At 39.6% G+C, this 26,868-nt stretch overlaps 1 protein-coding gene across 1 annotated transcript in view; it reads right to left on the minus strand.

The window, feature by feature from the left end:
- Positions 1 to 3,628, minus strand: part of LOC311077157 (uncharacterized protein) — a gene marked incomplete at its 5' end in the record, with an annotated part of 8,660 nt that extends 5,032 nt beyond the window's left edge. Inside the window, 4 exons of the mRNA XM_084138965.1 lie at positions 9 to 86; positions 183 to 1,052; positions 3,141 to 3,336; positions 3,450 to 3,628. Coding sequence (XP_083995091.1) covers positions 9 to 86; positions 183 to 1,052; positions 3,141 to 3,336; positions 3,450 to 3,628 — 1,323 coding nt within the window. The remainder of the gene's footprint in view (positions 1 to 8; positions 87 to 182; positions 1,053 to 3,140; positions 3,337 to 3,449) is intronic.
- Between the last annotated feature and the right edge of the window lie 23,240 nt (positions 3,629 to 26,868).

The raw sequence follows: 26,868 nt of genomic DNA on the forward strand, positions 1-26,868 counted from the left end.
CTACTTACCACAGCTTTCCCTTCTGTCTCTAAACACTGATTTGCTGACTCAATATCACCTTTACCCTTCTGCTCATACCGCTGGCTCTGTGAACATTCAGAAGTTTAAAGCGCAAACAATTCTTCAAGTATCAAATCTTCAGACATTGATTCTGTAAATTGTTGCATGCTTACACTACTTACCACAGCTTTCCCTTCTGTCTCTAAACACTGATTTGCTGACTCAATATCACCTTTACCCTTCTGCTCATACCGCTGGCTCTGTGAACATTCAGGAGTTTCAAGCGCAAACAATTCTTCAAACATCAAATCTTCGGACATTAACTCTGTAGATTGTTCTATGCTTGATCTATCAGCCACGATGTCTCTCCCTTGTGCTTCAGCAGACTGATTTGCTGACTCAGAATCAGACATGAATGATGCAGAAACAACACGTTGTCCTCTGTATTTTATGTGCAAATGACCATGGTCATCACTGAGCAACTTTGCTGCCAACTCATCTGGTTCCACCCGACTGCTCATTTGCACATCCAGCAACTCACGAAGCACAGCATCTTCGATTAAAAAAGTACTCAGTTTATCACTCTTGTCCTGTATAGTGACAGTTGCACGAAGAATAGACATTACTCTGGCTGTTTTACAGTATGCTGCACATTGTGGACATCTTGTCATCAGTGTCTGGAAATTGACCACAGGCAAAGGATGCAGCTTCGGACATTGGTACTCTGCTTTGACCTCTGCTGTCACACATTCTCCCTCTTTGACTTTACAACTGTCAATTACTGGCGCAACATTGCTTGATACATCAGGCACAAGTATTATAGAAGACTCTTTAGTAGTAGACAAACAAGTGCAACCGTCAAACTGTCGAACAGATGTATTCTTCATTGTATACCACTTCCCTATTTGTAGCATATCTCCTCCCCAGACAGTCAATGACAAACCACATGTTTGATCTGCCACATCGTAAGACCTTCTTTGCAATCTTTGATTGCTACGGGTCATAGATTGAGTATCTTCAGCCAACTGGAGCACTTTGACAGTCACATTCACCTAAAATGCAAAATACAGGGCAAAAAATTGTTACAATAACCAACAATCTCTTTTCTTGCCAACAATAACGTTACACCACACAAACGAATCCAACAAAAAAGTACCTATATCTCTGATACTACATCTCAGGTACTACAGGTAAACTATACTTAGTCCTTTATGATAATAGTAAATAAAGTTTAATTTAACAACCACTTCAAACATTGTAATAATTTGTTCTATATATATAAAAAAAAGTGTTTACCATATTTACAAAGCACTTTGTTTTGTAATATACTCAATCAGCACAGCCAAGCAGTACTGATTTTAACAGCAGCACATCCTGCCACATGACCAAAATGATGCATACCCTGTCTTTACCACCACTATTTATAGATCAATGTAGTTAATAGGGCTGTGCAATATGGACAAAAAAAAAAACACGATCACAACTTTGATCAATATAGCAATCTCGATTTTAAACCATTTTGACAGATAAAAGAATACACCAAAAATAGGTTCATTGCCAATATTTGTAACCACCATACCTTTTCATAAAATTTTGTACATGTGTGATACAGCAGTAACAGACACTCATGTGCTTACCCATATGCCACATTTGCAGTGCACAAATGATCCATGTATATAATAATCCGCTGTATATATCAAACAACATTTAGTTGCATGCACTACCTGCATGTAGTGTGAAAGCTCTAAAGTCTAAACTGTTAACATGAGTACGCAAAAACATTATGCAATGAAAACAGACTTTTTGTTTTGACCGTTCTGTTCTTGTGTTAAAGGTATAGCGGAGGATCTTTCCGATTTTAGATAAGAACCACCGTCTCCACTTTTTGAATAAGTTTGATTGATTCACCAGAATGATTGACAATTAGGAGGACCAGTAGTATAGGCTATCGACCCGGAAGTAAAAAAATCCTCCGCTATACCTTTAATGTTACAAACTTAAGTTGCTGGTGGAAAAATCATACTTTCTGCATTTTAGAAATCACACAAATTAAGGAATTAATTAAATTTAGATTAATGTGTTACAAATTAAACAAGTTTATTACATTTCGATTAATCCGTTACAATAACTACAACCCTAAAAGTTAAAGAGATTAAATAAGTCCTTGTAACACATCTTTTGCATAAACAGATTTCAAGCGTTTTAGGGCTGAACGATTAATCGCACTTTCCATTTAATCGCACTTAAATCGAGATGGTTTATCGTGATTTTAAAATCGCAAAGGCTGCAATTATTTTTTATGCACAGGTTGTCATTGATGTACGGCTCTGTAAATGCTGCTCTATCTCTGTAAATGCTGCACTTCGAGTTTGTTACTTATAACGTGCATTTGAAAAAACACGTCAAACATCTTTCCAAAACATGAGAAGTATTTATGAACCTCGTCCAACAACAGACAACATTTAATAACATGCATTTACTCCAAACTCACTTCATAACGACAGCTGAGCTCCTCCTATGAGATGAGCTTCTTACACAGAATAAGGCAGTTGTGTATTTATAAGTCATGTTTAATCAAAGCGTTTTAATCTTCTGTTTATTCAGCTACAGCAGGGGTTTTAAACTCAGTTCCTGGAGGGCCACAACCCTGCAGAGTTTAGCTTCAACCCTAATTAAACACACCTAATCCAGCTAATCAAGGTCTTCAGGATTACTACAAACTTCCAGGCAGGTGTTTTTGGAGCTGGTTGGAGATAAACTGTGCAGGACAGTGGCCGTGCAGGACAGTGGCCCTCCAGGACTGGAGTTTGACACATGTGAGCTACAGCAATAGGAATTTCCTGTAATGATGTGCATTATTGTATTTCTGCGACGGGGCATATTTATCGTATTTGCATGACATCACCCTCTTACATTCAAATAGGGCAATATTTACTACCAATCAACCGCACTCCACTGACAAGCTGCACATAAAATAAAATCGTGTGCGGTTTTGTTGCGAATTATCATTCAGCCCTAACACATTTGTGTGACCAAAAAAACAAACATATTAATAAAACACTACTGTAAAAACACACAGCTTCTCACATGAAATTTTGATTTGTAACATTCATGTGTGCATGCCATTAACATCAACCTACCCTTTGATATTCCCTTGGATTATTCACAATTTGCTGCAATGTCCAGTCCTCTACACTCTTATTAGAAGACTTATCAAAGGCAAAGTCCAGCCGACGCACACATGTCAAAGAGGATGAACTGTTCACAAGTATATCAACCTCTCCTTTTTTCTGCCGTGAAGGGGACAAACCCACATCACACAGTCTTACAGGACTCCTATAAAAATAAAGCACAACTTCCATTAATAATATCCTACATAGACAAACATAAAACTAATACTTATAAATAAAAACCATTCTGCTCTTATCTATCACACATTTTACAATTACCTGTCGTTCTGAGCATTGACGAATAAGTGATGTCTTTGTACATCAAAAACAACAACACGGCTATTCCTTCCTGCCTCCTGTAAAACTGCAGTAAAATATTTGTGACGATTTGCTCCTTCACTAACATTTGACACATTATGAAGGAATCCTTCGACCTCACTTTTTGTTCTTTTCTGCATTGTAAGAACTACAAGTAATTTCTGGGGAAAAAACAACAACAACTTCACTATGGATGTGAGAGTGAGGACATTTTTCCACCAGTTAAGCAACACAACAACAATAATATTGATGTGACTGGGACAAGGCGAGGCAAGGTGGATCTTTTTAAATTCCAATTTAAAATCACTTACAGTACATGTCATCAAATGCAGAGCAAGCATTTGCAATAAATTTCTATAAAAGGTCAACTTCCATCAGAATAAACTGAAAATACTTCCTTTGCTCAGCACCAGTGGACATGCACCATTATGAATGCCAATGTGGCCATAGACATTATAGCAGCAATTCAAGTGCAGCAATTGTTTGCATAATAGGTTCATTATTATGATATTTAGAGAATTTATGATTATTTACAAGACAATATACACCAATTTTCATAATCATTGCAAAATAATAAATGTCTCTGTCAGATGAATTTGTCTAAAAGAAGAAAGTCGTATACATCCGTAGGATGACTTGAGGGTCAGTAAATCAGACTAATTTTCATTTGAAAGTGAACTCCTTTAAACTACATCTAATGATGGTTAGATCTAAACCAGTGGTTCTCAACACCACACCAGTCCTCGGGACCCACTGCTCTAACACATTTTCTATGTCTGTCTTATCTGACACACAGTTCAGTTAATGGAGTCTATCCTAACCAGCTGATGATCTGAATCAGGTGTATTAAATAAGGGAGACATACACAATATGCAGAGCAGTGGGTCCCGAGGACTGGAGTTGAGAACCACTGATCTAAACCAATGGCAAATATTATTCCTGTTCGCTATAAAACATTTTCAAACTTAAACTTGCCAATTATACACAAAGCCTTACCTTCTTTCAATCAGCAATTAAACGTGGTACACTTGACGTCAAATACCAATATGCTATTAACTCAAACCTGTGAAAAAAAAAAAACAGATTTTGAATTACGCAACACTGTAGACTAAGCTACAAATCTTTTATTTTTTCTTAGTAATATTAAATATCACTTCATAAACTTTTTATCTAAAAACAACCTCAAAATGTTATGTTTAGAACATTATGCTTGATGGGAATATATTCATCAGACTAAATGATACAGGTTTAACATCACCTGGGAACCATTTCTGTTTTTGCCCTGTAACCTTAAAATATTCGACATTTTAAGCAATGTCACAGACAAAACACGACTTGTGTGCTCTAGCAGCTAGCTGTATTGACAACATGCCTAAATGACCAAAAGCAAATGATAAACATTTTGTGAGGAAAAATACCTTCGAAATGTGCAAAACACATTAAAAATAAACTTGTCTGTGTTTTCAGATCAGCGCGCTTCTTCAGCAGTAGAGAGACAACGCGCGCGCATGGTTGCCAGATAGGCCTACTATTTAAAACACCGTGCAGAAAACTTCTGTTAACACCAGCTCTGACTGGGATTAAAATGATTGAAATCATGGCAACCATAAACGCTCGTAAAAACGGTCTGTAAGTTGTCGTCTCCTTTATTCGACTAAAACAAGTAGCCTAGTTTTGGACAAGTTTTTGTAAACAATTAAATCTCATGTTTTTTCGTCGCCGATTTGCACGTGTTGATATAGTCACAGATCGTTTAATGACGTGGATAAAGGTCGTCAATAAACATTTTTCATCATAGGTTTCGTTAACGAAATTAACACTGCATCACAACAACCATGGTTTATTAGGCTGCTGACTTTAAGATTTTACACTGCCGAACATGACGCAGATCAGATGCGTATCTTATTTTCTCAGAAATCTTAATTTAATTTAAGCCGTTATTTGAGACTGCTGTAATGACTCGACAAAACAAGAATTTTGTTCAGAATGGAAAGCATTTCAAGAATGTTTGTTCAAGCGCGAAAAAACTCGATACTCCAGTAATAACCATAACTTTACTACATAAAATGTGATAATATAAAACGTACATTTCAACTCAATCTACCTCATCTATTTACGGAACAATATATTCCGTGTTAAATTTCACTTACCTCAGTACTGCTCCATTCATTCCCCATTTCACATAAAAAGCAACAAAACATTAGTTAACAAAGTCTTCCTTGTGGTCTCAAACTCAATTGGAGGGCCACAGCTCTGCACAGTTTACCTCCAACCAGCTCCAACTCACACCTGCAAGGCAGTTTCTAGTAATCATGAAGACCTTGATTAGCTGGATCAGGTGTGTTTGATTAAAGCGGGCATACACGGTGCGATTTTTGCTGTTTTTACGAACTCCCAGATGATTTTTTTCACTCGGGAGAAATCGAGTGGAATCGGTGATGCTCGCATCGTGTGAGAGGAGTGAGCCGAGCACGTTATGAGCACCTCCCCGACCTCCCGAACATTTTTAAACATGTTTAAAAAATTCGGAGAGTCGGCCCGATTTTCACCAGCTGTCCCCTATTGCCAAATCATACACAACCACGTGGCAGCAACCATACAGCGTGCGCTCTCTCTCTCTCTCTCTCGCTCTCTAGTTTTTATGTGTAAAGGAATGGCTACTGTTCTCTGCTTTACAAAAAATCATTTGCACACACATTTCTGTCATTTTTTTCTATCTGAAGTTTTGCCTGCATGCAACATTGACGGTCTCTGTGTATAGCGCGAAAGCCCACGTGATTGCTGACGACTCGGGATAAAATGCGTGCAGGACGCGATTATGAGTTAAACTGACTCGCAACGTGTGCAATATCTCACGACCTCCCGAGTGTCCGATCCTGGTCCGAGCTCGCACCGTGTACGCCCACCTTTAGGGTTGGATCAAAAGTGCAGAGCTGTGGCCCTCCAGGAATTGAGTTTGAGATCACTGGATTGGATGCACATTTCGATTGAGCCTTCAATCTAAGGAATTATGGTTGCATGTAAACGTAGTGACGATCGTAAGACCACTCGCACGACATGACACAGAGAAATATCTCACAGAAGAATATGCACTTATAAATTTGTAGCATTTCGTATTGTTTTTATGAATCATGATATCTCGAAATGATATAGGCCTACGTTTCCTACACGTACTGAACTGATGCTCTCTTCAACAAGCATGATTCCAACATTCAAGAATAACATATTTTCGGTAGCCTAATAAATCTGTTTCTCAACAAACCTATCATATACTTTAAAAACACTTGATTTACAGCACACGTCATATAGTATTATTTGCATGCTATTTTATTAATATTAAAGTTATGTCATTTTACAACGACGACAGGGTGAATAGGTCTCATTCAATTAAAACGCCATAGTGCTTAATTGACAAAAAATAAACATATAAATATATCAGAAAATATACATATACTTGAAACTATATTAGATTAATTATGAATAAGCAGAATTAAAATACAGATTAATAAGATGATATAGACGAATCAAGGAAACACATTCTTACCATTTCAATGTTAATGAGCTTATTTTCATAACTGAATTAAACAATCACAGTAAAATATGTTCAATACAACCAATCTCACTGTACATGCATTAAACTCACATTTCTTCCACTCTCACCATGGCACATGTAGTGCTGCACATAGTCAATGCCACATCAATGAATTTCATGACATAATGGCAAATTGCATCTGATGTATTTCTGCAAAACTTTGACATATTGACCCCAAACTTAAACATAATAGCCTACTTAATTCCACCGTTATATTTAGCAATACAACATAACTCTCTGACACAAAAGGTTGTGATTTCTCTTTTGTGTACAATGATCAATTGCATATTAAGTAATTAACTGCATTATCATCAGCAGTTCCAGATCCTGCATAATATAGCCTAGGACAGCATGCATGAGGCATAGCACACCGCTTTCAGACACAACTTTTTCTGCTCTTTATTCTTAATTTGACTTATGTATAGCATTATTTTGATGATATTTAGAGTTTATTATTATAGGCAAAAGTGCATCCATGTAATACACACACTGTAAAAAATTTGTAACACTCCCAAATCAAAAATTTCAATTGACCGATAACATCTAAATTTTTCAACTGGCCCAAGTGAAAATCTGTAAATTTAATTTTATAATTTACAGAATTTCACTTGGGTCAATTGAAAAATTTAGATGTTATCAGTCAATTGAAATTTTTGATTTGGGAGTGTTACAAATTTTTTACAGCATGCACAAATATCTCCACTAGGTTCACTCACAAAACTATAGTACGGCTACATAAACATTGCAGCAATTTTTTTTTCTGCTGACTCCTCAAAATGCTGCATTTAATGTTTAAAGACTAATATTTAGTGCCTACAGGATTAAGATTTTTAATATTTCCAAAAAAATCTAAAATATTATTTTAAATAGAAAAAAATATGAAAACACATCAATTAGCCTACATCAATAGACAATAGGGGCTCTGATGTATATAGCCTAGCTATGCTCGTTAAATACTGAAATCAATATTAATGTGAAGCTTAATGTACTATGAAATCAATATTAATTTGAAGCTTAATGTATTTTATATGAGCTATTTTCACTGCATATCAGGGACATGGGACAACTACAAAAATTATTTCATGTTAATAAATAAAAAATAATTAATAGACTCCAGCATATATTGTATAACCTATGTTAAGCATCGTAGCGCACTGTAGGGCTGTCAACGAATATTCTAAATTCCAATATATATTCGAATAGTTTTAAAAAACAGAATTTCAAAGGTGAAAATTAAAAACACGCCCGCGGTAGCAGAGGCGTGCGGCTGTCTGCTTTGCGAGTGGGCACGCTGCCTGAGGGGTCAGGGACAGGTAGCCTAGGAAGAAGCGTTAACGTTAAACAGAAAAAATTACTAAAGTGTAGGCTACTGTAGGCTACTGTAGGCTACAGACTTAACCCTTGTATGGTCTGTTGGACCCGTTTTCATTTTTTATCAAAAGAAAAATAATACAATTAATTATTATTTCAAACTGAGACTTATTGGCCTCGGCTCATTTTCTGTGAGGAATATATATCAGAACACATTTTCAATGAAAACACACTGTACACAACCCCCCCCCCCCCCCACAAATGTGTATAATGACATGGGTAGTACAACATAAACATGGTTTATGACGACATCTGTGTCCTCATACTAAAACATACTAAATGGTGTTTTTTGAAATTCAAAAAATGCCGAAAGTTTTCTGTGATTGGTATGTTTAGCGGTAGGGTTAGTGTAGGGGGATAGATTATACAGTTTGTACATTAGAAAAACCATTATGTCTATGGAGAGTGACCGTACACCACATATCCAAGTGTGTGTGTGTGTGTGTGCATGTGTGTGTGTGTGTGTGTTTTGTGTGTGGGTGTGTGTGTTGTGGGTGTGTGTGTTGTGGGTGTGTGTATGTGTGTGAATGAGTGTGTGTGTGCGTGTGAGAGAGAGGTTGTGTGTAAGTGTGAAAGAGTGCAAGAGTGAGTTTTGTGTTTCTACTCCTGCCATTCCCACACGAGGTTGCAATTCTTAAATGTGATCTAACAGAGGTAAAGAGAAAATATTAACCATATATGCTGTTTATATTGCTTGTAATTGGGATGAAGTAAACATCTGTTGAGTATTTTAACATAACATATTTGATTGTGTTGAATTAAAAACCCAAAAATGCGGCGGGTCCACCAGACCCACGAACACTGGCTGAGTAACAAAAATATGAACACCACACAAGGGTTAATATTGCATGAATAAGGTAGGTTAGATACAGCAGTTTCATGCACTGCAGGCTTACACTGGTTTGATTATCGTTTCATGTCAAGGAAAAGTTCCATGTTTCAGCACAGCTCGCTCAAGCGTTCAAAGTTGTTCTATATACTGTAAAACTAATTAATCTTAATAATATTTGTTTCAATCACTGAATGAAGCCTGCTATATTGGGGACAAGAGTCGCGACCTTAAATTGCTTGCACAAAACTCTTGATCAGCACTCAACATTTGCTTATTGTTGTTATGCACAGACAGCAAGACACCTCATTCGCACCTCAAGACCTCCAGACGCGCGTAAACACAATGGGTCTCATTCATGAAACATTCGTAAATATACGAGTAAATATGTGAGTGATTTGCGCGTAAAGAGACATTCCCGAAAATTCTTCTCCTGATTCACAAATACTTCGTAAACGTCAGATTTGATAGTGAAATGTGTGTGTGGGTTAATGAATTCCAATCACTCGTAAATGGGACGCGCGTGCACGCTCATTCTCAATTACCATAAATCCCGCCAATTAAAACCGACTGACAGCTATATATGGGCATCATATTATGACACGAAACGAAGGATTTCAACATGTCTTCTCAAAAGCGAATGCTATTGTATTATTACATGTATAATTTTGGAAGAAAAAAAAAAAAAAAGCGAATGAAGAAGAGAAATTTCTCAGATGCAGAAATTGAAGTTTTATTATCAGAAGTTCATTCAAAACGCCACATTTTATTTTCAAGCGTACATAGTGGCGTATCAGGTCCTAAAAAAAAAAGGATTTTTTTAGGTAATAGGCTACATGCTTTAGGTAAAAATGCTTGGCAGCATATTACAGATGCATTTAATGGAGTTTCATCTTTTAATCGAACAGTCCCAGAAGTGAAAAGAAAATGGTTCGACATGAAGCTTGACTGCAACACTTGTAACTTGCGGACTTGTAAAAAAACAAACAAAAAAAAAACAGCTTGAATATAAAAAAATTAAAAAAACTTGTGGACTTGTGTTCCGTTTGCAGATGCTATTACTGGCTCTCGTAATACAAGTAAAAAGAAAAACCGTATGTAATTACTATATATAATACTTTTTCAAAATGCTGTGTAAATATGTACCCGATTACGTTGAATTAAAATGCAGTTTATTAATGAGCAAAACGTTCGGATGTTAAACGTACTATTTACGCGTGGCTGGGAGCAGGTGTAGATTTCTTTCGTACCAACTAACATTTGGGAAATACGAACATTTTAATGAATCCGAAAATTTACGCCAGAACCACTTTACACACGATTTACACAAAAATTCGTTCTGCTCGTGTTTCATGAATGAGACCCAATGTCCTGAAGGAGCGTGAGAAGTTTCGAAACAGCGCCACCTAGTGGTGAATTTTTTTTTTCAAATGCTTATAACTTTGGGTGTGGTCGACTTATTTTCATGAGACTCATCTAATTAGTCTCCTGAAACCTTGCCGAGTCCTACGATACCAAACATGCTAGATTTCGCCTTACGGTTTGTGTAAGTTGTGATATTTAGCGCTTAAAAAACATTTGGCTATATCTTCGAAACCGTTTGTCCGATCAAGACGAAACCACCGTCAGAAGTTTGAAAACATAGGTCGATAGCTACACGCCAATGCCCAAATGCGAAAATATTGATGTTTAGGGGTAGTAAAATTCAAACAAAGTCATGTGTCAGTCATTTTTTTCGTGTTTTTTAGTATAAATGTCTATAACTCCGAAGCGAATTGAGATATTTTCACCAAAATTGACACACATATGTATGGGCTCACTCTGAGGACACGTAAAAAAAATTGTGGGACTGAGCCTCTTGGTGGCGCTATAATTGAACAAAATATGAAATTCCCTTCAATTTGACTTCAATACAGTTTTGTGAAATAAAATGCTATACTAAACAAATGCATTGGTGTAATATTACGAAACTCAGATTGTGTCATCAGCACCATCCCCTGAAGGCAACAAAAATATTTCAAGACAGCGCCACCTAGTGGTCAAAAGATGTAACAAAATTTTTGAATAAATCTGGCCATTGAAATGCCACGGGTCTTAATAGATTCCTTGGGTCGAGCCGAGAACATAGATACCAAGTTTTCCTTATTTGGCCAAACTTCCTGTCCGCCATCTTGATTTTCATTCAAAACCTACTTTTTCGAACTCCTCCTAGACCGTTTGTCCGATTTTCACCAAAATCGAATCGTATCATCTCCAGACCGTGCCGACAAAAATTTATGGATTTCGAGTCGATTGATGAAACCGTTTTCGTATAGCACAGCAGCAAAGTTGAGGCATGATGCCAAAATGACTATTCAGGCTTTATATCTGCAATGCCTCGACATATTGACACAAAACTTTGTATGTGTCACTGTCTCCTTACTCTGACCACACCACATCAATTTCGTAACAGCGCCACCTTTTGGTCAAAAGTGACAATCCATTAAATCATATTTTGAATCACTTCTTACATGATTTTTCAGCCATTTCGCCTAAAATCCTCTTTAAATGTCTTTAATTGCTCATTGTTGCAGTTGGTCTGACACTTTCAGACATGTTGGCATGTCTTGTCGTCTTATTCTGCTTGGCCCCGGTAATGGCTGCTTGCAGCTATATTTAGGGGCCAAGCACCGAAGGTGCGGAGGCACCTATTGTATCTGTTCCCGTTCTTATTAGGGGCCAAGCACCGAAGGTGCGTAGGCACCTATTGTATCTGTTCCCGTTCTTATTATTATTATTCTTCCTTCTTCCAACTGGGAGTCTATGGCAGCCCATAGAACCGAATGCGGGAAAGTTGTTTTGGTTTGACATTCTGATAGAGGACAGTCCCAACATTAAATACACCAATTTTGGTGTGTCTAAGTCATTCCCTCTAGCGCCACCACCTGTCCAAAGTTTCACTTTTATTTTGCTAATAACTTTTGAACCGTAAGGCCAATCAACACAATTATTTTTCTCTCTGATTCCTGAGCTCATGCCAATTCGATTGCACCCTATGACATCATTTCTGTCATAACAATATGGCCGCCATTTTGAATTTATCTAAAAAGCTACTTTTTCGAACTCGTCCTAGACGGTTTGTCCGATTTGCACGAAAATTGAACCAGATCATCTACAGACCATGCTGACAAAAAGTTATGGAATTCAAGTTGATTCGCTTAACAGTTTTCGATAAACCCACGAATACATTTTACGTAGCGCTTGCGAAAACAGATGTAAGGCCGTATCTCCGCAACGCTTTATCGGATTCAGACCAAACTTGGTACATGTCATCACAAGCATGACCTGAGGCTACATGCTGTGTTTCGGCGCAGCGCCACCTACTGGTCCGGAGATATGAAAAATGGCTATTTTTGCTTATAACTTCTGAACAGTTTGTCCAAAAATCATAAAATTGGTCTCGTTAGATTCAGGGTAACATGCCGAGTCGACTGATATCCAATATTACCATATCGGCCATTTTGACTGTCGGCCATTTTGAATTTTGTGCTAAAATGCTGTATTTTAAGAACGCATGAACAGATTGTTACGAAACGTGGTATGGGTCATCAGCACAATGCCCTGAATGAGCCTGAGAAGTTTCGAAACAGCGCCACCTAGTGGTGAATTTTTTTTTTCAAATGCTTATAACTTTGGGTGTGGTCGACTTATTTTCACGAAACTCATCTTTTTAGACTCCTGAATCGTTGCCGAGTCCTATGATACCAAACATGCTAGGTTTCGCCTTACGGTTTGTGTAGCGTTGTGATTTAGCGCTTAAAAAACATTTGGCTATATCTTTGAAACCGCTAGTCCGATCGAGATGAAACCACCGTCAGAAGTTTGGAAACATAGGTCGATAGCTATACGCCAATGCCCAAATGCGAAAATATTGATGTTTAGGGGTAGTAAATTCCAAACAAAGTCATGTGTCAGTCATTTTTTACATGTTTTTTCATATAAATGTCTATAACTCCGAAGCGAATTGAGATATTTTCACCAAAATCGACACACATATGTATGAGCTCACTCTGAGGACATGTAAAAAAGATGGTGGGACTCAGCCTCTTGGTGGCGCTATAATAGAACAAAACATGAAATTCCCATTGACTTCAATGCAGTTTTGTGAAATAAAATGCTATACTAAACAAATGCATTGGTGTAATATTACGAAACTCAAAATGTGCCATCAGCACCATCCCCTGAAGGTACCCAAAATATTTCGAGACAGTGCCACCTAGTGGTCAAAAGTTATAACAAAATTTACAAAACTGCTAATAACTTTTGAATAAGTTGGCCTATTGTAATGCAACTGGTCTTAATAGATTCCTTGGGTCAAGACGAGAACATAGATACCAAGGTTTCCTTATTTGGCCTAGCTTCCTGTCCGCCATCTTGATTTTCAGTCAAAACCTACTTTTTCGAACTCCTCCTAGACCGTTTGTCCGATTTTCACCAAAATCGAATCGTATCATCTCCAGACTGTGCTGACTAAAAGTTATGGATTTCGTGTCTATAGACGAAACCGTTTTCGTATAGCGTAGCAGCAAAGTTGAGGCATGATGCTAAAAGCACTATTCAGGCTTTATCTCTGCAATGCCTTGACATATTGACACCAAACTTTGTATGTGTCATTGTCACTTCACTCTGACCACATCACATCAGTTTTGTAACTGCGCCACAGATTGGTCGAAAGTGATAATCCATTAAATCATATTTCGAATGACTTTTTATATGATTTTTCAGCCATTTCGCCTAAAATCCTCTTTAAATGTATTTAATTGCTCATTGTTGCAGTTGGTCTGACACCTTCAGCCATGTTGGCATATCCTGTCGTCTGCTTGCGCTTGGCCCCGATAATTGCTGCTTGCAGCTATATTTATTATTATTCTTCTTTTTTTTCTTCCGACTTGGCGTCTATGGCAGCCCATAGTACCGATTGCGGGAAAGTTGTTTTGGTTTGACATTCTGATAGAGGACAGTCCCAACATTAAATACACCAATTTTGGTGTTTCTAAGTCATTCCCTCTAGCGCCACCAACTGTCCAAAGTTTCACTTTTATTTTGCTAATAACTTTTGAAATGTAAGGCCAATCAACAAAATTATTTTTTCCTCTGATTCCTGAGCTCATGCCGATTCGATTGCATCCTATGACTTCATTTTCCGTAGTAAAATAGGGCCGCCATTTTGAATCATTCGAGAAACCTACTTTTTCGAACTCGTCCTAGACGGTTTGTCCGATTTGCACGAAAATTGAACCAGATCATCTTCAGGCACTGCTGACAAAAAGTTATGGAATTCAAATTGATTCGTCAAACCGTTTTCGATAAACGCACAAACAAATTTTACGTAGTGCTTGCAAAAACAGTCGTAAGGCTGTATCTCCGCAACGGTTTATCGTATTCAGACCAAACTTGGTACATGTAATCCCAAGCATGACCTGAGGCAACATGCTGCGTTTCGTCGCAGCGCCACCTACTGGTCCGGAGATATGAAAAATGGCTATTTTTGCTTATAACTTCTGAACAATTTGTCCAAAAATCATAAAATTGGTCTTGTTAGATTCAGAGCAACATGCCGAGTCGACTGATATCCAATTTTACCATATCGGCCATTTTGACTGTCGGCCATTTTGAATTTTGTGCTAAAATGCTGTATTTTAAGAACGCATGAACGGATTGTTACGAAACTTGGTATGGGTCATCAGCACAATGTCCTGAAGGAGCGTGAGAAGTTTCGAAACAGCGCCACCTTGTGGTGAATTTTTTTTTTCAAACGCTTATAACTTTGGGTGTGGTCGACTTATTTTCACGAGACTCATCTAATTAGTATCCTGAAACCTTGCCGAGTCCTACGATACCAAACATGTTAGGTTTCGCCTTACGGTTTGTGTAGCGTTGTGATTTAGCGCTTAAAAAACATTTGGCTATATCTTCGAAACCGATTGTCCGATCGAGATGAAACCTCCGTCAGAAGTTTGGAAACATAGGTCGATAGCTATGCGCCAATGCCCAAATGCGAAAATATTGATGTTTAGGGGTAGTAAAATTCAAACAAAGTCTTGTGTCAGTCATTTTTTACGTGTTTTTTCATATAAATGTCTATAACTCTAAAGCAAATTGAGATATTTTCACCAAAACTGACACACATATGTATGGGCTCACTCTGAGGACACGTAAAAAAAATTGTGGGACTGAGCTTCTTGGTGGTGCTATAATAGAACAAAACATGAAATTCCCATTGACTTCAATACAGTTTTGTGATATAAAATGCTATTTTCATTCAAAATCTACTTTTTCGAACTCCTCCCACACCGTTTGTCCGATTTTCACCAAAATCGAATTGTATCATCTCCAGACTGTGCCGACTAAAAGTTATGGATTTCGTGTCAATTGACGAAACCATTTTCGTATAGCGCAGCAGCAAAGTTGAGGCATGATGCTAAAAGCATTATTCAGGCTTTATCTCTGCAATGCCTTGAGATATTGACACCAAACTTTGTACGTGTCATTGTCACTTCACTCTGACCACATCACATCAGTTTTGTTAACTGCGCCACCTATTGGTCGAAAGTGATAATCCATTAAATCATATTTTTAATTATTGTGTCTATGATTTTTCAGGCATTTTGCCTAAAATCCTCTTCAAACGTCTTTAATTGCTCATTGTTGCAGTTGGTCTGACACTTTCAGACATGTCGAAATGTCTTGTCGTCTAATTCTGCTTGGCCCCGGTAATTGCTGCTTGCAGCTATATTTATTATTATTCTTCTTCTTCCGCCATGGGAGTCTATGGCAGCCCATAGAACCGATTGCGGGAAAGTTGTTTTGGTTTGACATTCTGATAGAGGACAGTCCCAACATTAAGTACACCAATTTTGGTGTGTCTAAGTCATTCCCTCTAGCGCCACCACCTGTCCAAAGTTTCACTTTTACTTTGCTAATAACTTTTGAACCGTAAGGCCAATCAGCAAAATCCTTTTTTCCTCTGATTCCTGAGCTCATGACGATTCGATTGCACCCTATATCGTCATTTTCCGTCATAAAAACATGGCCGCCATTTTGAATTTTCCTAAAAAGGTACTTTTTCGAACTCGTCCTAGACGGTTTGTCCGATTTGCACGAAAATTGAATCGGATCATCTTCAGGCAGGGCTGACAAAAAGTTATTAAAATCTTTTTGATTCGTCAAACCGTTTTCGATAAACGCTCGAACAAATTTTACGTAGCGCTTGCAAAAACAGTCGTAAGGCTGTATCTCCGCAACGGTTTATCGTATTCAGACCAAACTTGGTACATGTACTCACAAGCATGACCTGAGGCTACATGCTGCGTTTCGGCACAGCGCCACCTACAGGTCCGGAGATATGAAAAATGGCTATTTTTGCTTATAACTTCTGAACAGTTTGTCCAAAAATCATAAAATTGGTCTTGATAGATTCAGGGCGTCATGCCGAGTCGACTGATATCCAATTTTGCCATATCGGCCAATTTGACTGTCGGCCATTTTGAATTTTGTGCTAAAATGCTGTATTTTAACAACGCATGAACGGATTGTTACGAAACTTGGTATGGGTCATCAGCACGATGTCCTGAAGGAGTGTGAGAAGTTTCGAAACAGCGCCACCTAGTGGTGAATTTTTTTTTTCAAATGCTTATAACTTTGGGTGTGATCGACTTATTTTCACGAAACTCATCTCATTGGACTCCTGAATCGTTGCCGAGTCCAACGATACCAAACATGTTAGGTTTCGCCTAACGGTTTGTGTAGCATTGTGATTTAGCGCTTAAAAAACATTAGGCTATATCTTCGAAACCGTTTGTCCGATTGAGACGAAACCACCGTCAGAAGTTTGGAATCATAGCTTGTTAACTATACACTAATGCCCAAATGTGAAAATATTGATGTTTAGGGGTAGTAATATTCAATCAAAGTCATGTGTCAGTAATTTTTTACGTGTTTTTTCATATAAATGTCTATAACTCCGAAGCAAATTGAGATTTTTGCACCAAAATCGACACATATATGTATGGGCTCACTCTGATGACACATAAAAAAAATGGTGGGACTGAGCCTCTTGGTGGCGCTATAATAGAACAAAACATGAAATTCCCATTGATTTCAATAGAGTTTTGTGAAATAAAATGCTATACTAAACAAATGCATTGGTGTAATATTACGAAACTCAGAATGTGCCTTCAGCACCATCCCCTGAAGGTACTCAAAATATTTCGAAACAGCGCCACCTAGTGGTCAAAAGTTATAACAAAATTTCCAAAAAGGCTAATAACTTTTGAATAAATCTATCTATTGAAATGCCACTGGTCTTAATAGATTCCTTGGGTCAAGCCGAGAACATAGATACCAAGTTTTCCTTATTTGGCCGAACTTCCTGTCCGCCATCTTGATGTTCAGTCAAAACCTACTTTTTCGAACTCCTCCTAGACCGTTTGTCCGATTTTCACCAAAATCGAATCGTATCATCTCCAGACCGTGCCGACTAAAAGTTATGGATTTCGTGTCGATAGACGAAACCGTTTTCGTATAGCGCAGCAGCAAAGTTGAGGCATGATGCTAATAGCACTATTCAGGCTTTATCTCTGCAATGCCTTGACATATTGACACCAAACTTTGTATGTGTCATTGTCACTTCACTCTGACCACATCACATCAGTTTTGTAACTGCGCCACCTATTGGTCGAAAGTGATAATCCATAAAATCATATTTTTAATTATTGTTTCTATGATTTTTCAGGCATTTTGCATAAAATCCTCTTTAAAGTCTATAATTGCTCATTGTTGCAGTTGGTCTGACACTTTCAGACATGTTGGCATGTCTTGTCGTCTTATTCTGCTTGGCCCCGGTAATTGCTGCTTGCAGCTATATTTATTCTTATTTTTATTCTGGACAAAGTTTGGCGCGTAACTCGCCCCGCACCGTTTGTCTCAGACCCATGAATGAGGTGTCAAATCGACTGGCTCATTAAGGAGAGGTGTGCTATGACTTTTATAAGCGATCGGGGGTGCGGTGTTCACCCCAGGGGCGAAAAAGCGGCCAAAAAAGTCCCATTGACTTAACATTGCGACGAACTTTGACCACACGTAGCTCTGAGCGAGGATTTCGCAGAAACGTGTGATTTGCCACATTTGAAGAGGCTGACAGGCTCTGTAAGAACATACCTCACAATGGGCTAAAAGTTGCACCCCTGGGGGGCAGGAGATGCCCAAAGTTGCCCCATTGACTTACTATGGGGAAGGAACGTCCCGTGAAACACACATGCTTTTCCTACTATGGTAAATTGCATAGGGACTTTGTATTGAACGTAGCTCTGGATCACAGTGTCATAGAGACAAGGGGGAGGGCTCATTTTACTCAGACGACCAATCAGTCTCTCAAGATCATTGTGAAGCTATAAAGCCACGCCCTGGCAACCATTTAGAGCCCCTTAGCAACAAGTTCCATAGACTTCCATTGAAAGAGTTCAAAGAGATATCTCCAGACTGAATTGTCATAGAAACATGGGGGTGGTCTCATTTGACTCGGCGCAGCAAACAGCCAATCATGAATCACCTCAACACTTCCAAGCCCCTCCCTAGCAACCATTGTCGAGCACCTTAGCAACCAAAATCCAAAGAGGGATATCTTCCATTCTGAATGTCACAGAGGCATGGGAGTTGGTCTATATCATTCATAGTGACAAGAAGCCTTTGGAGTTTCATGATTGGCAGCTGACAAGCCACTCCCTAGCAACCAAACAGAGTACCCTAGCAACCAAAATCCAAAGAGGGATATCTTCCATTCTGAATGTCACAGAGGCATGGGAGTTGGTCTATATCATTCATAGTGACAAGAAGCCTTTGGAGTTTCATCATTGGCAGCTGACAAGCCACTCCCTAGCAACCAAACAGAGTACCCTAGCAACCAAAATCCAAAGAGGGATATCTTCCATTCTGAATGTCGCAGAGGCATGGGAGTTGGTTTATATCATTCATAGTGACAAGAAGCCTTTGGAGTTTCATGATTGGCAGCTGACAAGCCACTCCATAGCAACCAAACAGAGTACCCTAGCAACCAAAATCCAAAGAGGGATATCTTCCATTCTGAATGTCACAGAGGCATGGGAGTTGGTTTATTTCATTCATACTGACAAGAAGCCTTTGGAGTTTCATGATTGGCAGCTGACAAGCCACTCCCTAGCAACCAAACAGAGTACCCTAGCAACCAAAATCCAAAGAGGGATATCTTCCATTCTGAATGTCACAGAGGCATGGGAGTTGGTTTATATCATTCATACTGACAAGAAGCCTTTGGAAAGTCATCATTGGCAGCTGCCAAACCACTCCATAGCAACAAAACAGAGTACCCTAGCAACCAAAATCCAAAGAGGGATATCTTCCATTCTGAATGTCACAGAGGCATGGGAGTTGGTTTATATCATTCATACTGACAAGAAGCCTTTGGAGTTTCATCATTGGCAGCTGCCAAACCACTCCATAGCAACCAAACAGAGTACCCTAGCAACCAAAATCCAAAGAGGCATATCTTCCATTCTGAATGTCACAGAGGCATGGGAGTTGGTTTATATCATTCATATTGACAAGCAGCCTTTGTGTTTCATGATTGGCAGCTGCCAAGACACTCCCTAGCAACCAAACAGAGTACCCTAGCAAACAAAATCCAAAGAGGGATATCTTCCATTCTGAATGTCACAGAGGCATGGGAGTTGGATTATATCATTCATAGTGACAAGAAGCCTTTGGAATTGCATCATTGGCAGCTGCCAAGTAACTCCATAGCAACCAAACAGAGTACCCTAGCAACCAAAATACAAAGAGGCATATCTTCCATTCTGAATGTCACAGAGGCATGGGAGTTGGATTATATCATTCATACTGACAAGCAGCCTTTGGAGTTTCATGATTGCCAGCTGCCAAGCCACTCCCTAGCAACTAAATAGAGTACACTAGCAACCAAAATCCAAAGAGGGATATCTTCCATTCTGTATTTCACAGAGGCATGGGAGTTGGATTATATCATTCATACTGACAAGCAGCCTTTGGAGTTTCATGATTGGCAGCTGCCAAGCTACTCCCTAGGAACCAAACAGAGTACCCTAGCAACCGTTTAGCAAAACGTATATCTCTGCATCAGAACATCGTATAGAGATGGGAGTTGGTTTATATCATTCATACTGACAAGAAGCCTTTGCAGTTTCATCATTAGCAGCTGCCAAGCAACTCCATAGCAACCAAACAGAGTACCCTAGCAACCATTTTACAAGACCTACATCTCTGCATCAGAATATTGTATAGAGATGGGGGTTGGCTCATTAGTTTCAGTTGTAAAACAGTCTGTAAATATCACCATGGTAACTGTGTATTCACACCCTAGCAACCATTTAGAGCCACCTAGCAACCATATTGCAACATATAGAAGCAATATTTCAGCCCCACAATATCGTACAGACATGTTTGTTGGCTCGTATGCAATCATGTACCACACTCTAGCAACCGAGTGGCGAGTTTTGCCACTGCAAGCACCACTTCACATTTTCTTCAGGAAATGTACATTCTAGTTATTATTATTATTCTGGACAAAGTTTGGCGCGAAACTCGCCCCGCACCGTTTGTCACAGACCCCTGAGTGAGGTGTCAAATCGAGCGGCTCATTGAGGAGAGGTGTGCTATGAGAGGTGTGCTATGACTTTTCTAAGCGATCGGGTGTACGATGTTCGCACAGCGGACGAAAAAGCGGCCAAAAAAGTCCCATTGACTTTACATTGGGAGTTCTAAAAATATTTGAATCCCAACCGACGTTTTCACACACACAGACTCCAAAGGGCCTGACACCCCTGCGTCTCTCCCTCTCTCTCTCCCTCAGAGGATTTATATTATCAAGCAGCCAATAAGTAATGGCCTAAAATCTTCATAGCCACACCCTAGCAACCAGTTTCAGCACCCTAGCAACCACTAAGAGCTCCCTAGCAACCACCCTAAACCAAAAAAAAACATTTTTTTACATTTTTTTTATTTTTTAAAGTAATTTTACTCTCGTGGCCTTGCGATATCGCTCCATGCTTGTGCCTATTCGGCCATAGGCACGAGGCCGCAGGCCTCGTGCCGTACTGAAGGCACTCGTTATTAAAGATTTTAATAACTCTATAAAAACTCCATAGTAACCATATTTGACAACTACCAACCACCAAGTAACACCATAGCAACTAACAAAAACACCTTAGCAACCACCCTGAACATCCTAGCAACGTCTAGAAATGCTCTATTAACCACAAAAAACTCTAGCAAGCACCCAGAACACCCTAGCAACTGCCTAGCAACCACCTAGAACACCTAGCAACTGCCTAGCAACCACCCAGAACATCCTAGCAACTGCCTAGCAACACCATAGCAACCACCCAGAATACCCTAGCAACTGCCTAGCAACGCCCTAGCAACCACCCAGAATACCATAGCAACCGCCTAGCAACGCCCTAGCAACCACCCAGAATACCCTAGCAACCGCCTAGCAACAGCATAACAACCCCCCAGAACACCCTAGCAACTGCCTAGCAACACCCTAGAAACCACCCAGAATACCCTAGCAACACCATAGCAACCACCCAGAATACCCTAGCAACCGCCTAGCAACACCATAGCAACCACCTAGCAACGCCCTAGCAACCACCTGGCAACAGCATCTTGCTAAAAACATGCTAGCAAAATGCTAATCATGTCAGCATCATGCTAGCAACATGCTAATGAAGCTAGCATCATACTAGCAACATGCTAATCAAGCTACCATCATGCTAGCAACATGCTAATCAAGCTAGCATCATGCTAGAAACATGCTAATTATGGTAGCATCATGCTAGCAACATGCTAATCAAGCTAACATCATGCTAGCAAACATGCTAATCTTGCTAGCATTATGCTAGCAACATGCTAATCATGCTACCATTATGCTAGCAACATGCTAATCATGCTAGCATTATGCTAGCAACATGTTAATCATGCTAGCATTATGTTAATCATGCTAGCATTATGCTAGCAACATGCTAATCAAGCTAGCATTATGCTAGCAACATGCTAATCAAGCTAGCATAATGTTAGCAACATGCTAATCATGTTAGCATCTAGCTAAAAACATGCTAGCAACATGCTAATCATGCTAACATCATGCTACCAACATGCTAATCATGTTAACAACATGCTAATCATGCTAGCATCATTCTAACAACATGTTAATCATAGTAAATCATGCTGGAACGTGTTAAATCGTAGTAAATCATCTTAGAAACATGGTAAATCGTGGTAAATAATGCTAAAATGTGGTATATCATGGTATCACAACATGTTAATTGTGTTAGCATCTGCCCAGTGGCGAGTTTTGCCACTGCAAGCACCACTTCACATTTTCTTCAGGAAATGTACATTCTAGTTATTCTTATTATTAGTGGTGCTTGCTGAAAGCAAGGCATCACTATTGTTATTGCTCATACTTATTATTATTCTTCTTTTTATTATTATTCCACACAAAGTTTGGCGCGTAACTCGTCCCGCACCGTTTGTCACAGATCCATGAATGAGGTGTCAAATCGACCGGCTCATTGAGGAGAGGTGTGCTATGACTTTTATAAGCGATCGGGGGGGCGGTGTTCGCCCCAGGGGCGATAAAGCGGCCCAAAAAGTCCCAATGACTTAACATTGCGACGAACTTTGAGCACTCGTAGCTCGGAGCGAGGATTTCGCAGAAACGTGTGATTTGCCACATTTGAAGAGGCTAACAGGCTCTGTAAGAACATACCTCACAATGGGGTAAAAGTTGCACCCCTGGGGGGCAGGAGCTGCCCAAAGTTGCCCCATTGACTTACTATGGGGAAGGAACGTCCCGTGAAACACACATGCTTTTCCTACTATGGTAAATTGCATAGGGATTTTCTATTGAACGTAGCTCTGGATCACAGTGTCATAGAGACAAGGGGGCGGGCTCATTTTACTCAGACGACCAATCAGTCTCTCAGGCTCATTGTGAAGCTATCAAGCCACGCCCTAGCAACCATTTAGAGAACCTTAGCAACAAGTCCCATAGACTTCCATTGAAATAGATCAAAGGGATATCTCCAGACTGAATTGTCATACAAACACGAGGGTGGTCTCATTTGACTCGGGGCAGCAAACGGCCAATCATGAATCACCTCAACACTTCCTAGCCCCTCCATAGCAACCATTGTCGAGCACCTTAGCAACCAAAATCCAAAGAGGGATATCTTCCATTCTGAATGTCACAGAGGCATGGGAGTTGGTTTATATCATTCATAGTGACAAGAAGCCTTTGGAGTTTCATGATTGGCAGCTGACAAGCCACTCCCTAGCAACCAAACAGAGTACCCTAGCAACCAAAATCCAAAGAGGGATATCTTCCATTCTGAATGTCGCAGAGGCATGGGAGTTGGTTTATATAATTCATGCTGACAAGCAGCCTTTGGAGTTTCATGATTGGCAGCTGACAAGCCACTCCCTAGCAACCAAACAGAGTACCCTAGCAACCAAAATCCAAAGAGGGATATCTTCCATTCTGAATGTCACAGAGGCATGGGAGTTGGTTTATATCATTCATACTGACAAGAAGCCTTTGGAATTTCATCATTGGCAGCTACCAAGTAACTCCATAGCAACCAAACAGAGTACCCTAGCAACCAAAATCCAAAGAGGCATATCTTCCATTCTGAATGTCACAGAGACATGGGAGTTGGTTTATATCATTCATACTGACAAGCAGCCATTGGAATTTCATCATTGGCAGCTACCAAGTAACTCCATAGCAACCAGACAGAGTACCCTAGCAACCAAAATCCAAAGAGGCATATCTTCCATTCTGAATGTCACAGAGACTTGGGAGTTGGTTTATATCATTCATACTGACAAGCAGCCTTTGGAGTTTCATGATTGGCAGCTGCCAAGCCACTCCCTAGCAACCAAACAGAGTACCCTAGCAACCAACATCCAAAGAGGGATATCTTCCATTCTGAATGCCATAGAAGCATGGGAGTCGGTTTATATCATTCATAATAACAAGAAGCCTTTGCAGTTTCATCATTGGCAGCTGTCAAGTAACTCCATAGCAACCAAACAGAGTACCCTAGCAACCAAAATCCAAAGAGGCATATCTTCCATTCTGAATGTCACAGAGACATGGGAGTTGGATTATATCATTCATAGTGACAAGAAGCCTTTGGAATTGCATCATTGACAGCTGACAAGCCACTCCCTAGCAACCAAACAGAGTACCCTAGCAACCGTTTAGCAAAACGTATATCTCTGCATCAGAACATCGTATAGAGATGGGAGTTGGTTTATATCATTCATACTGACAAGAAGCCTTTGCAGTTTCATCATTAGCAGCTGCCAAGCAACTCCATAGCAACCAAACAGAGTACCCTAGCAACCATTTTACAAGACCTACATCTCTGCATCAGAATATTGTATAGAGATGGGGGTTGGCTCATTAGTTTCAGTTGGAAAACAGTCTGTAAATATCAACCTGGTAACTGTGTATTCACACCCTAGCAACCATTTAGAGCCACCTAGCAACCATATTGCAACACATAGAAGCCATATTTCAGCTCCACAACATCGTACAGACATGGTTGTTGGCTCGTATGCAATCATGTACAACACCCCAGCAACCGAGTGGCGAGTTTTGCCACTGCAAGCACCACTTCACATTTTCTTCAGGAAATGTACATTCTAGTTATTATTATTATTATTCTGGACAAAGTTTGGCGCGAAACTCGCCCCGCACCGTTTGTCACAGACCCCTGAGTGAAGTGTCAAATCGACCGGCTCATTGAGGAGAGGTGTGCTATGACTTTTCTAAGCGATCGGGTGTACGATGTTCGCACAGCGGACGAAAAAGCGGCCAAAAAAGTCCCCATTGACTTTACATTGGGCATTCTAAAAAAATTCAAATCCCAACCGACGTTTTCACACACACACCACTCCAAAGGGCCTGACACCCCTGCATCTCTCCCTCTCTCTCTCCCTCAGAGGATTTATATTATCAAGCAGCCAATAAGTTATGGCCTAAAATCTTCATAGCCACACCCTAGCAACCAGTTTCAGCACCCTAGCAACCACTAAGAGCTCCCTAGCAACCACCCTAAACCAAAAAAAAACATTTTTTTATTTTTTTAATATTTTTTAAAGCAATTTTACTCTCGTGGCCTTGCGATATCGCTCCATGCTTGTGCCTATTCGGCCATAGAACAGAAGGCACTCGTTATTAAAGATTTTAAGAACTCTATAAAAACTCCATAGTAACCATATTTGACAACTACCAACCACCTAGTAACACCATAGCAACTAACAAAAACACCTTAGCAACCACCCTGAACACCCTAGCAACGTCTAGAAATGCTCTAGTAACCACAAAAAACTCTAGCAAGCACCCAGAACACCCTAGCAAACTGCCTAGCAACCACCTAGAACACCTAGCAACTGCCTAGCAACCACCCAGAACACCCTAGCAACTGCCTAGCAATGCCCTAGCATCCACCCAGAATACCATAGCAACACCATAGCAACCACCCAGAACACCCTAGCAACCACCTAGCAACGCCCTAGCAACCACCAAGAATACCCTAGCAACTGCCTAGCAACCACCAAGAATACCCTAGCAGCTGCCTAGCAACCACCCAGAACACCTTAGCAACTGCCTAGCAACACCATAGCAACCACCCAGAACACCCTAGCAACCACCTGGCAACAGCATCTTGCTAAAAACATGCTGGCAACATGTTAATCAAGCTAGCATCATGCTAGCAACATGCTAATCAAGCTAGCATCATGCTAGCAACATGCTAATTATGCTAGCAACATGCTAATCAAGCTAGCATCATGCTAGCAACATGCTAATCATGCTAGCATTATGCTAACAACATGCTAATAAAGCTAGCATCATGCTACCAACATGCTAATCAAGCTAGCATCATGCTAGCAACATGCTAATCAAGCTAGCATCATGTTAACAACATGTTATTCAAGCTAGCATAATGCTAGCAACATGCTAATCCTGTTAGCATCTAGCTAAAAACATGCTAGCAAAATGCTAATCATGCTAACATCTTGTTAAAAGCATGCTAGCAATATGCTAATCATGCTAGCATCATGCTAATCATGTTAACAACATGCTAATCATGCTAGCATCATTCAAACAACATGTTAATCATAGTAAATCATGCTGGAATGTGGTAAATCGTAGTAAATCATCTTAGAAATATGGTAAATCGTGGTAAATAATGCTAAAACGTGGTATATCATGGTATCACAACATGTTAATTGTGTTAGCATCTGCCCAGTGGCGAGTTTTGCCACTGCAAGCACCACTTCACATTTTCTTCAGGAAATGTACATTCTAGTTATTATTAGTGGTGCTTGCTGAAAGCAAGGCATCACTATTGTTATTGCTCATACTTATTATTATTATTCTTCTTTTTATTATTCCACACAAAGTTTGGCGCGTAACTCGTCCCGCACCGTTTGTCACAGATCCATGAATGAGGTGTCAAATCGAC

Source organism: Abramis brama (genome assembly GCF_963993115.1).
Source record: "Abramis brama genome assembly, contig: SCAFFOLD_52, whole genome shotgun sequence".
In the NCBI taxonomy this organism is placed as follows: Eukaryota; Metazoa; Chordata; class Actinopteri; order Cypriniformes; family Leuciscidae; genus Abramis; species Abramis brama.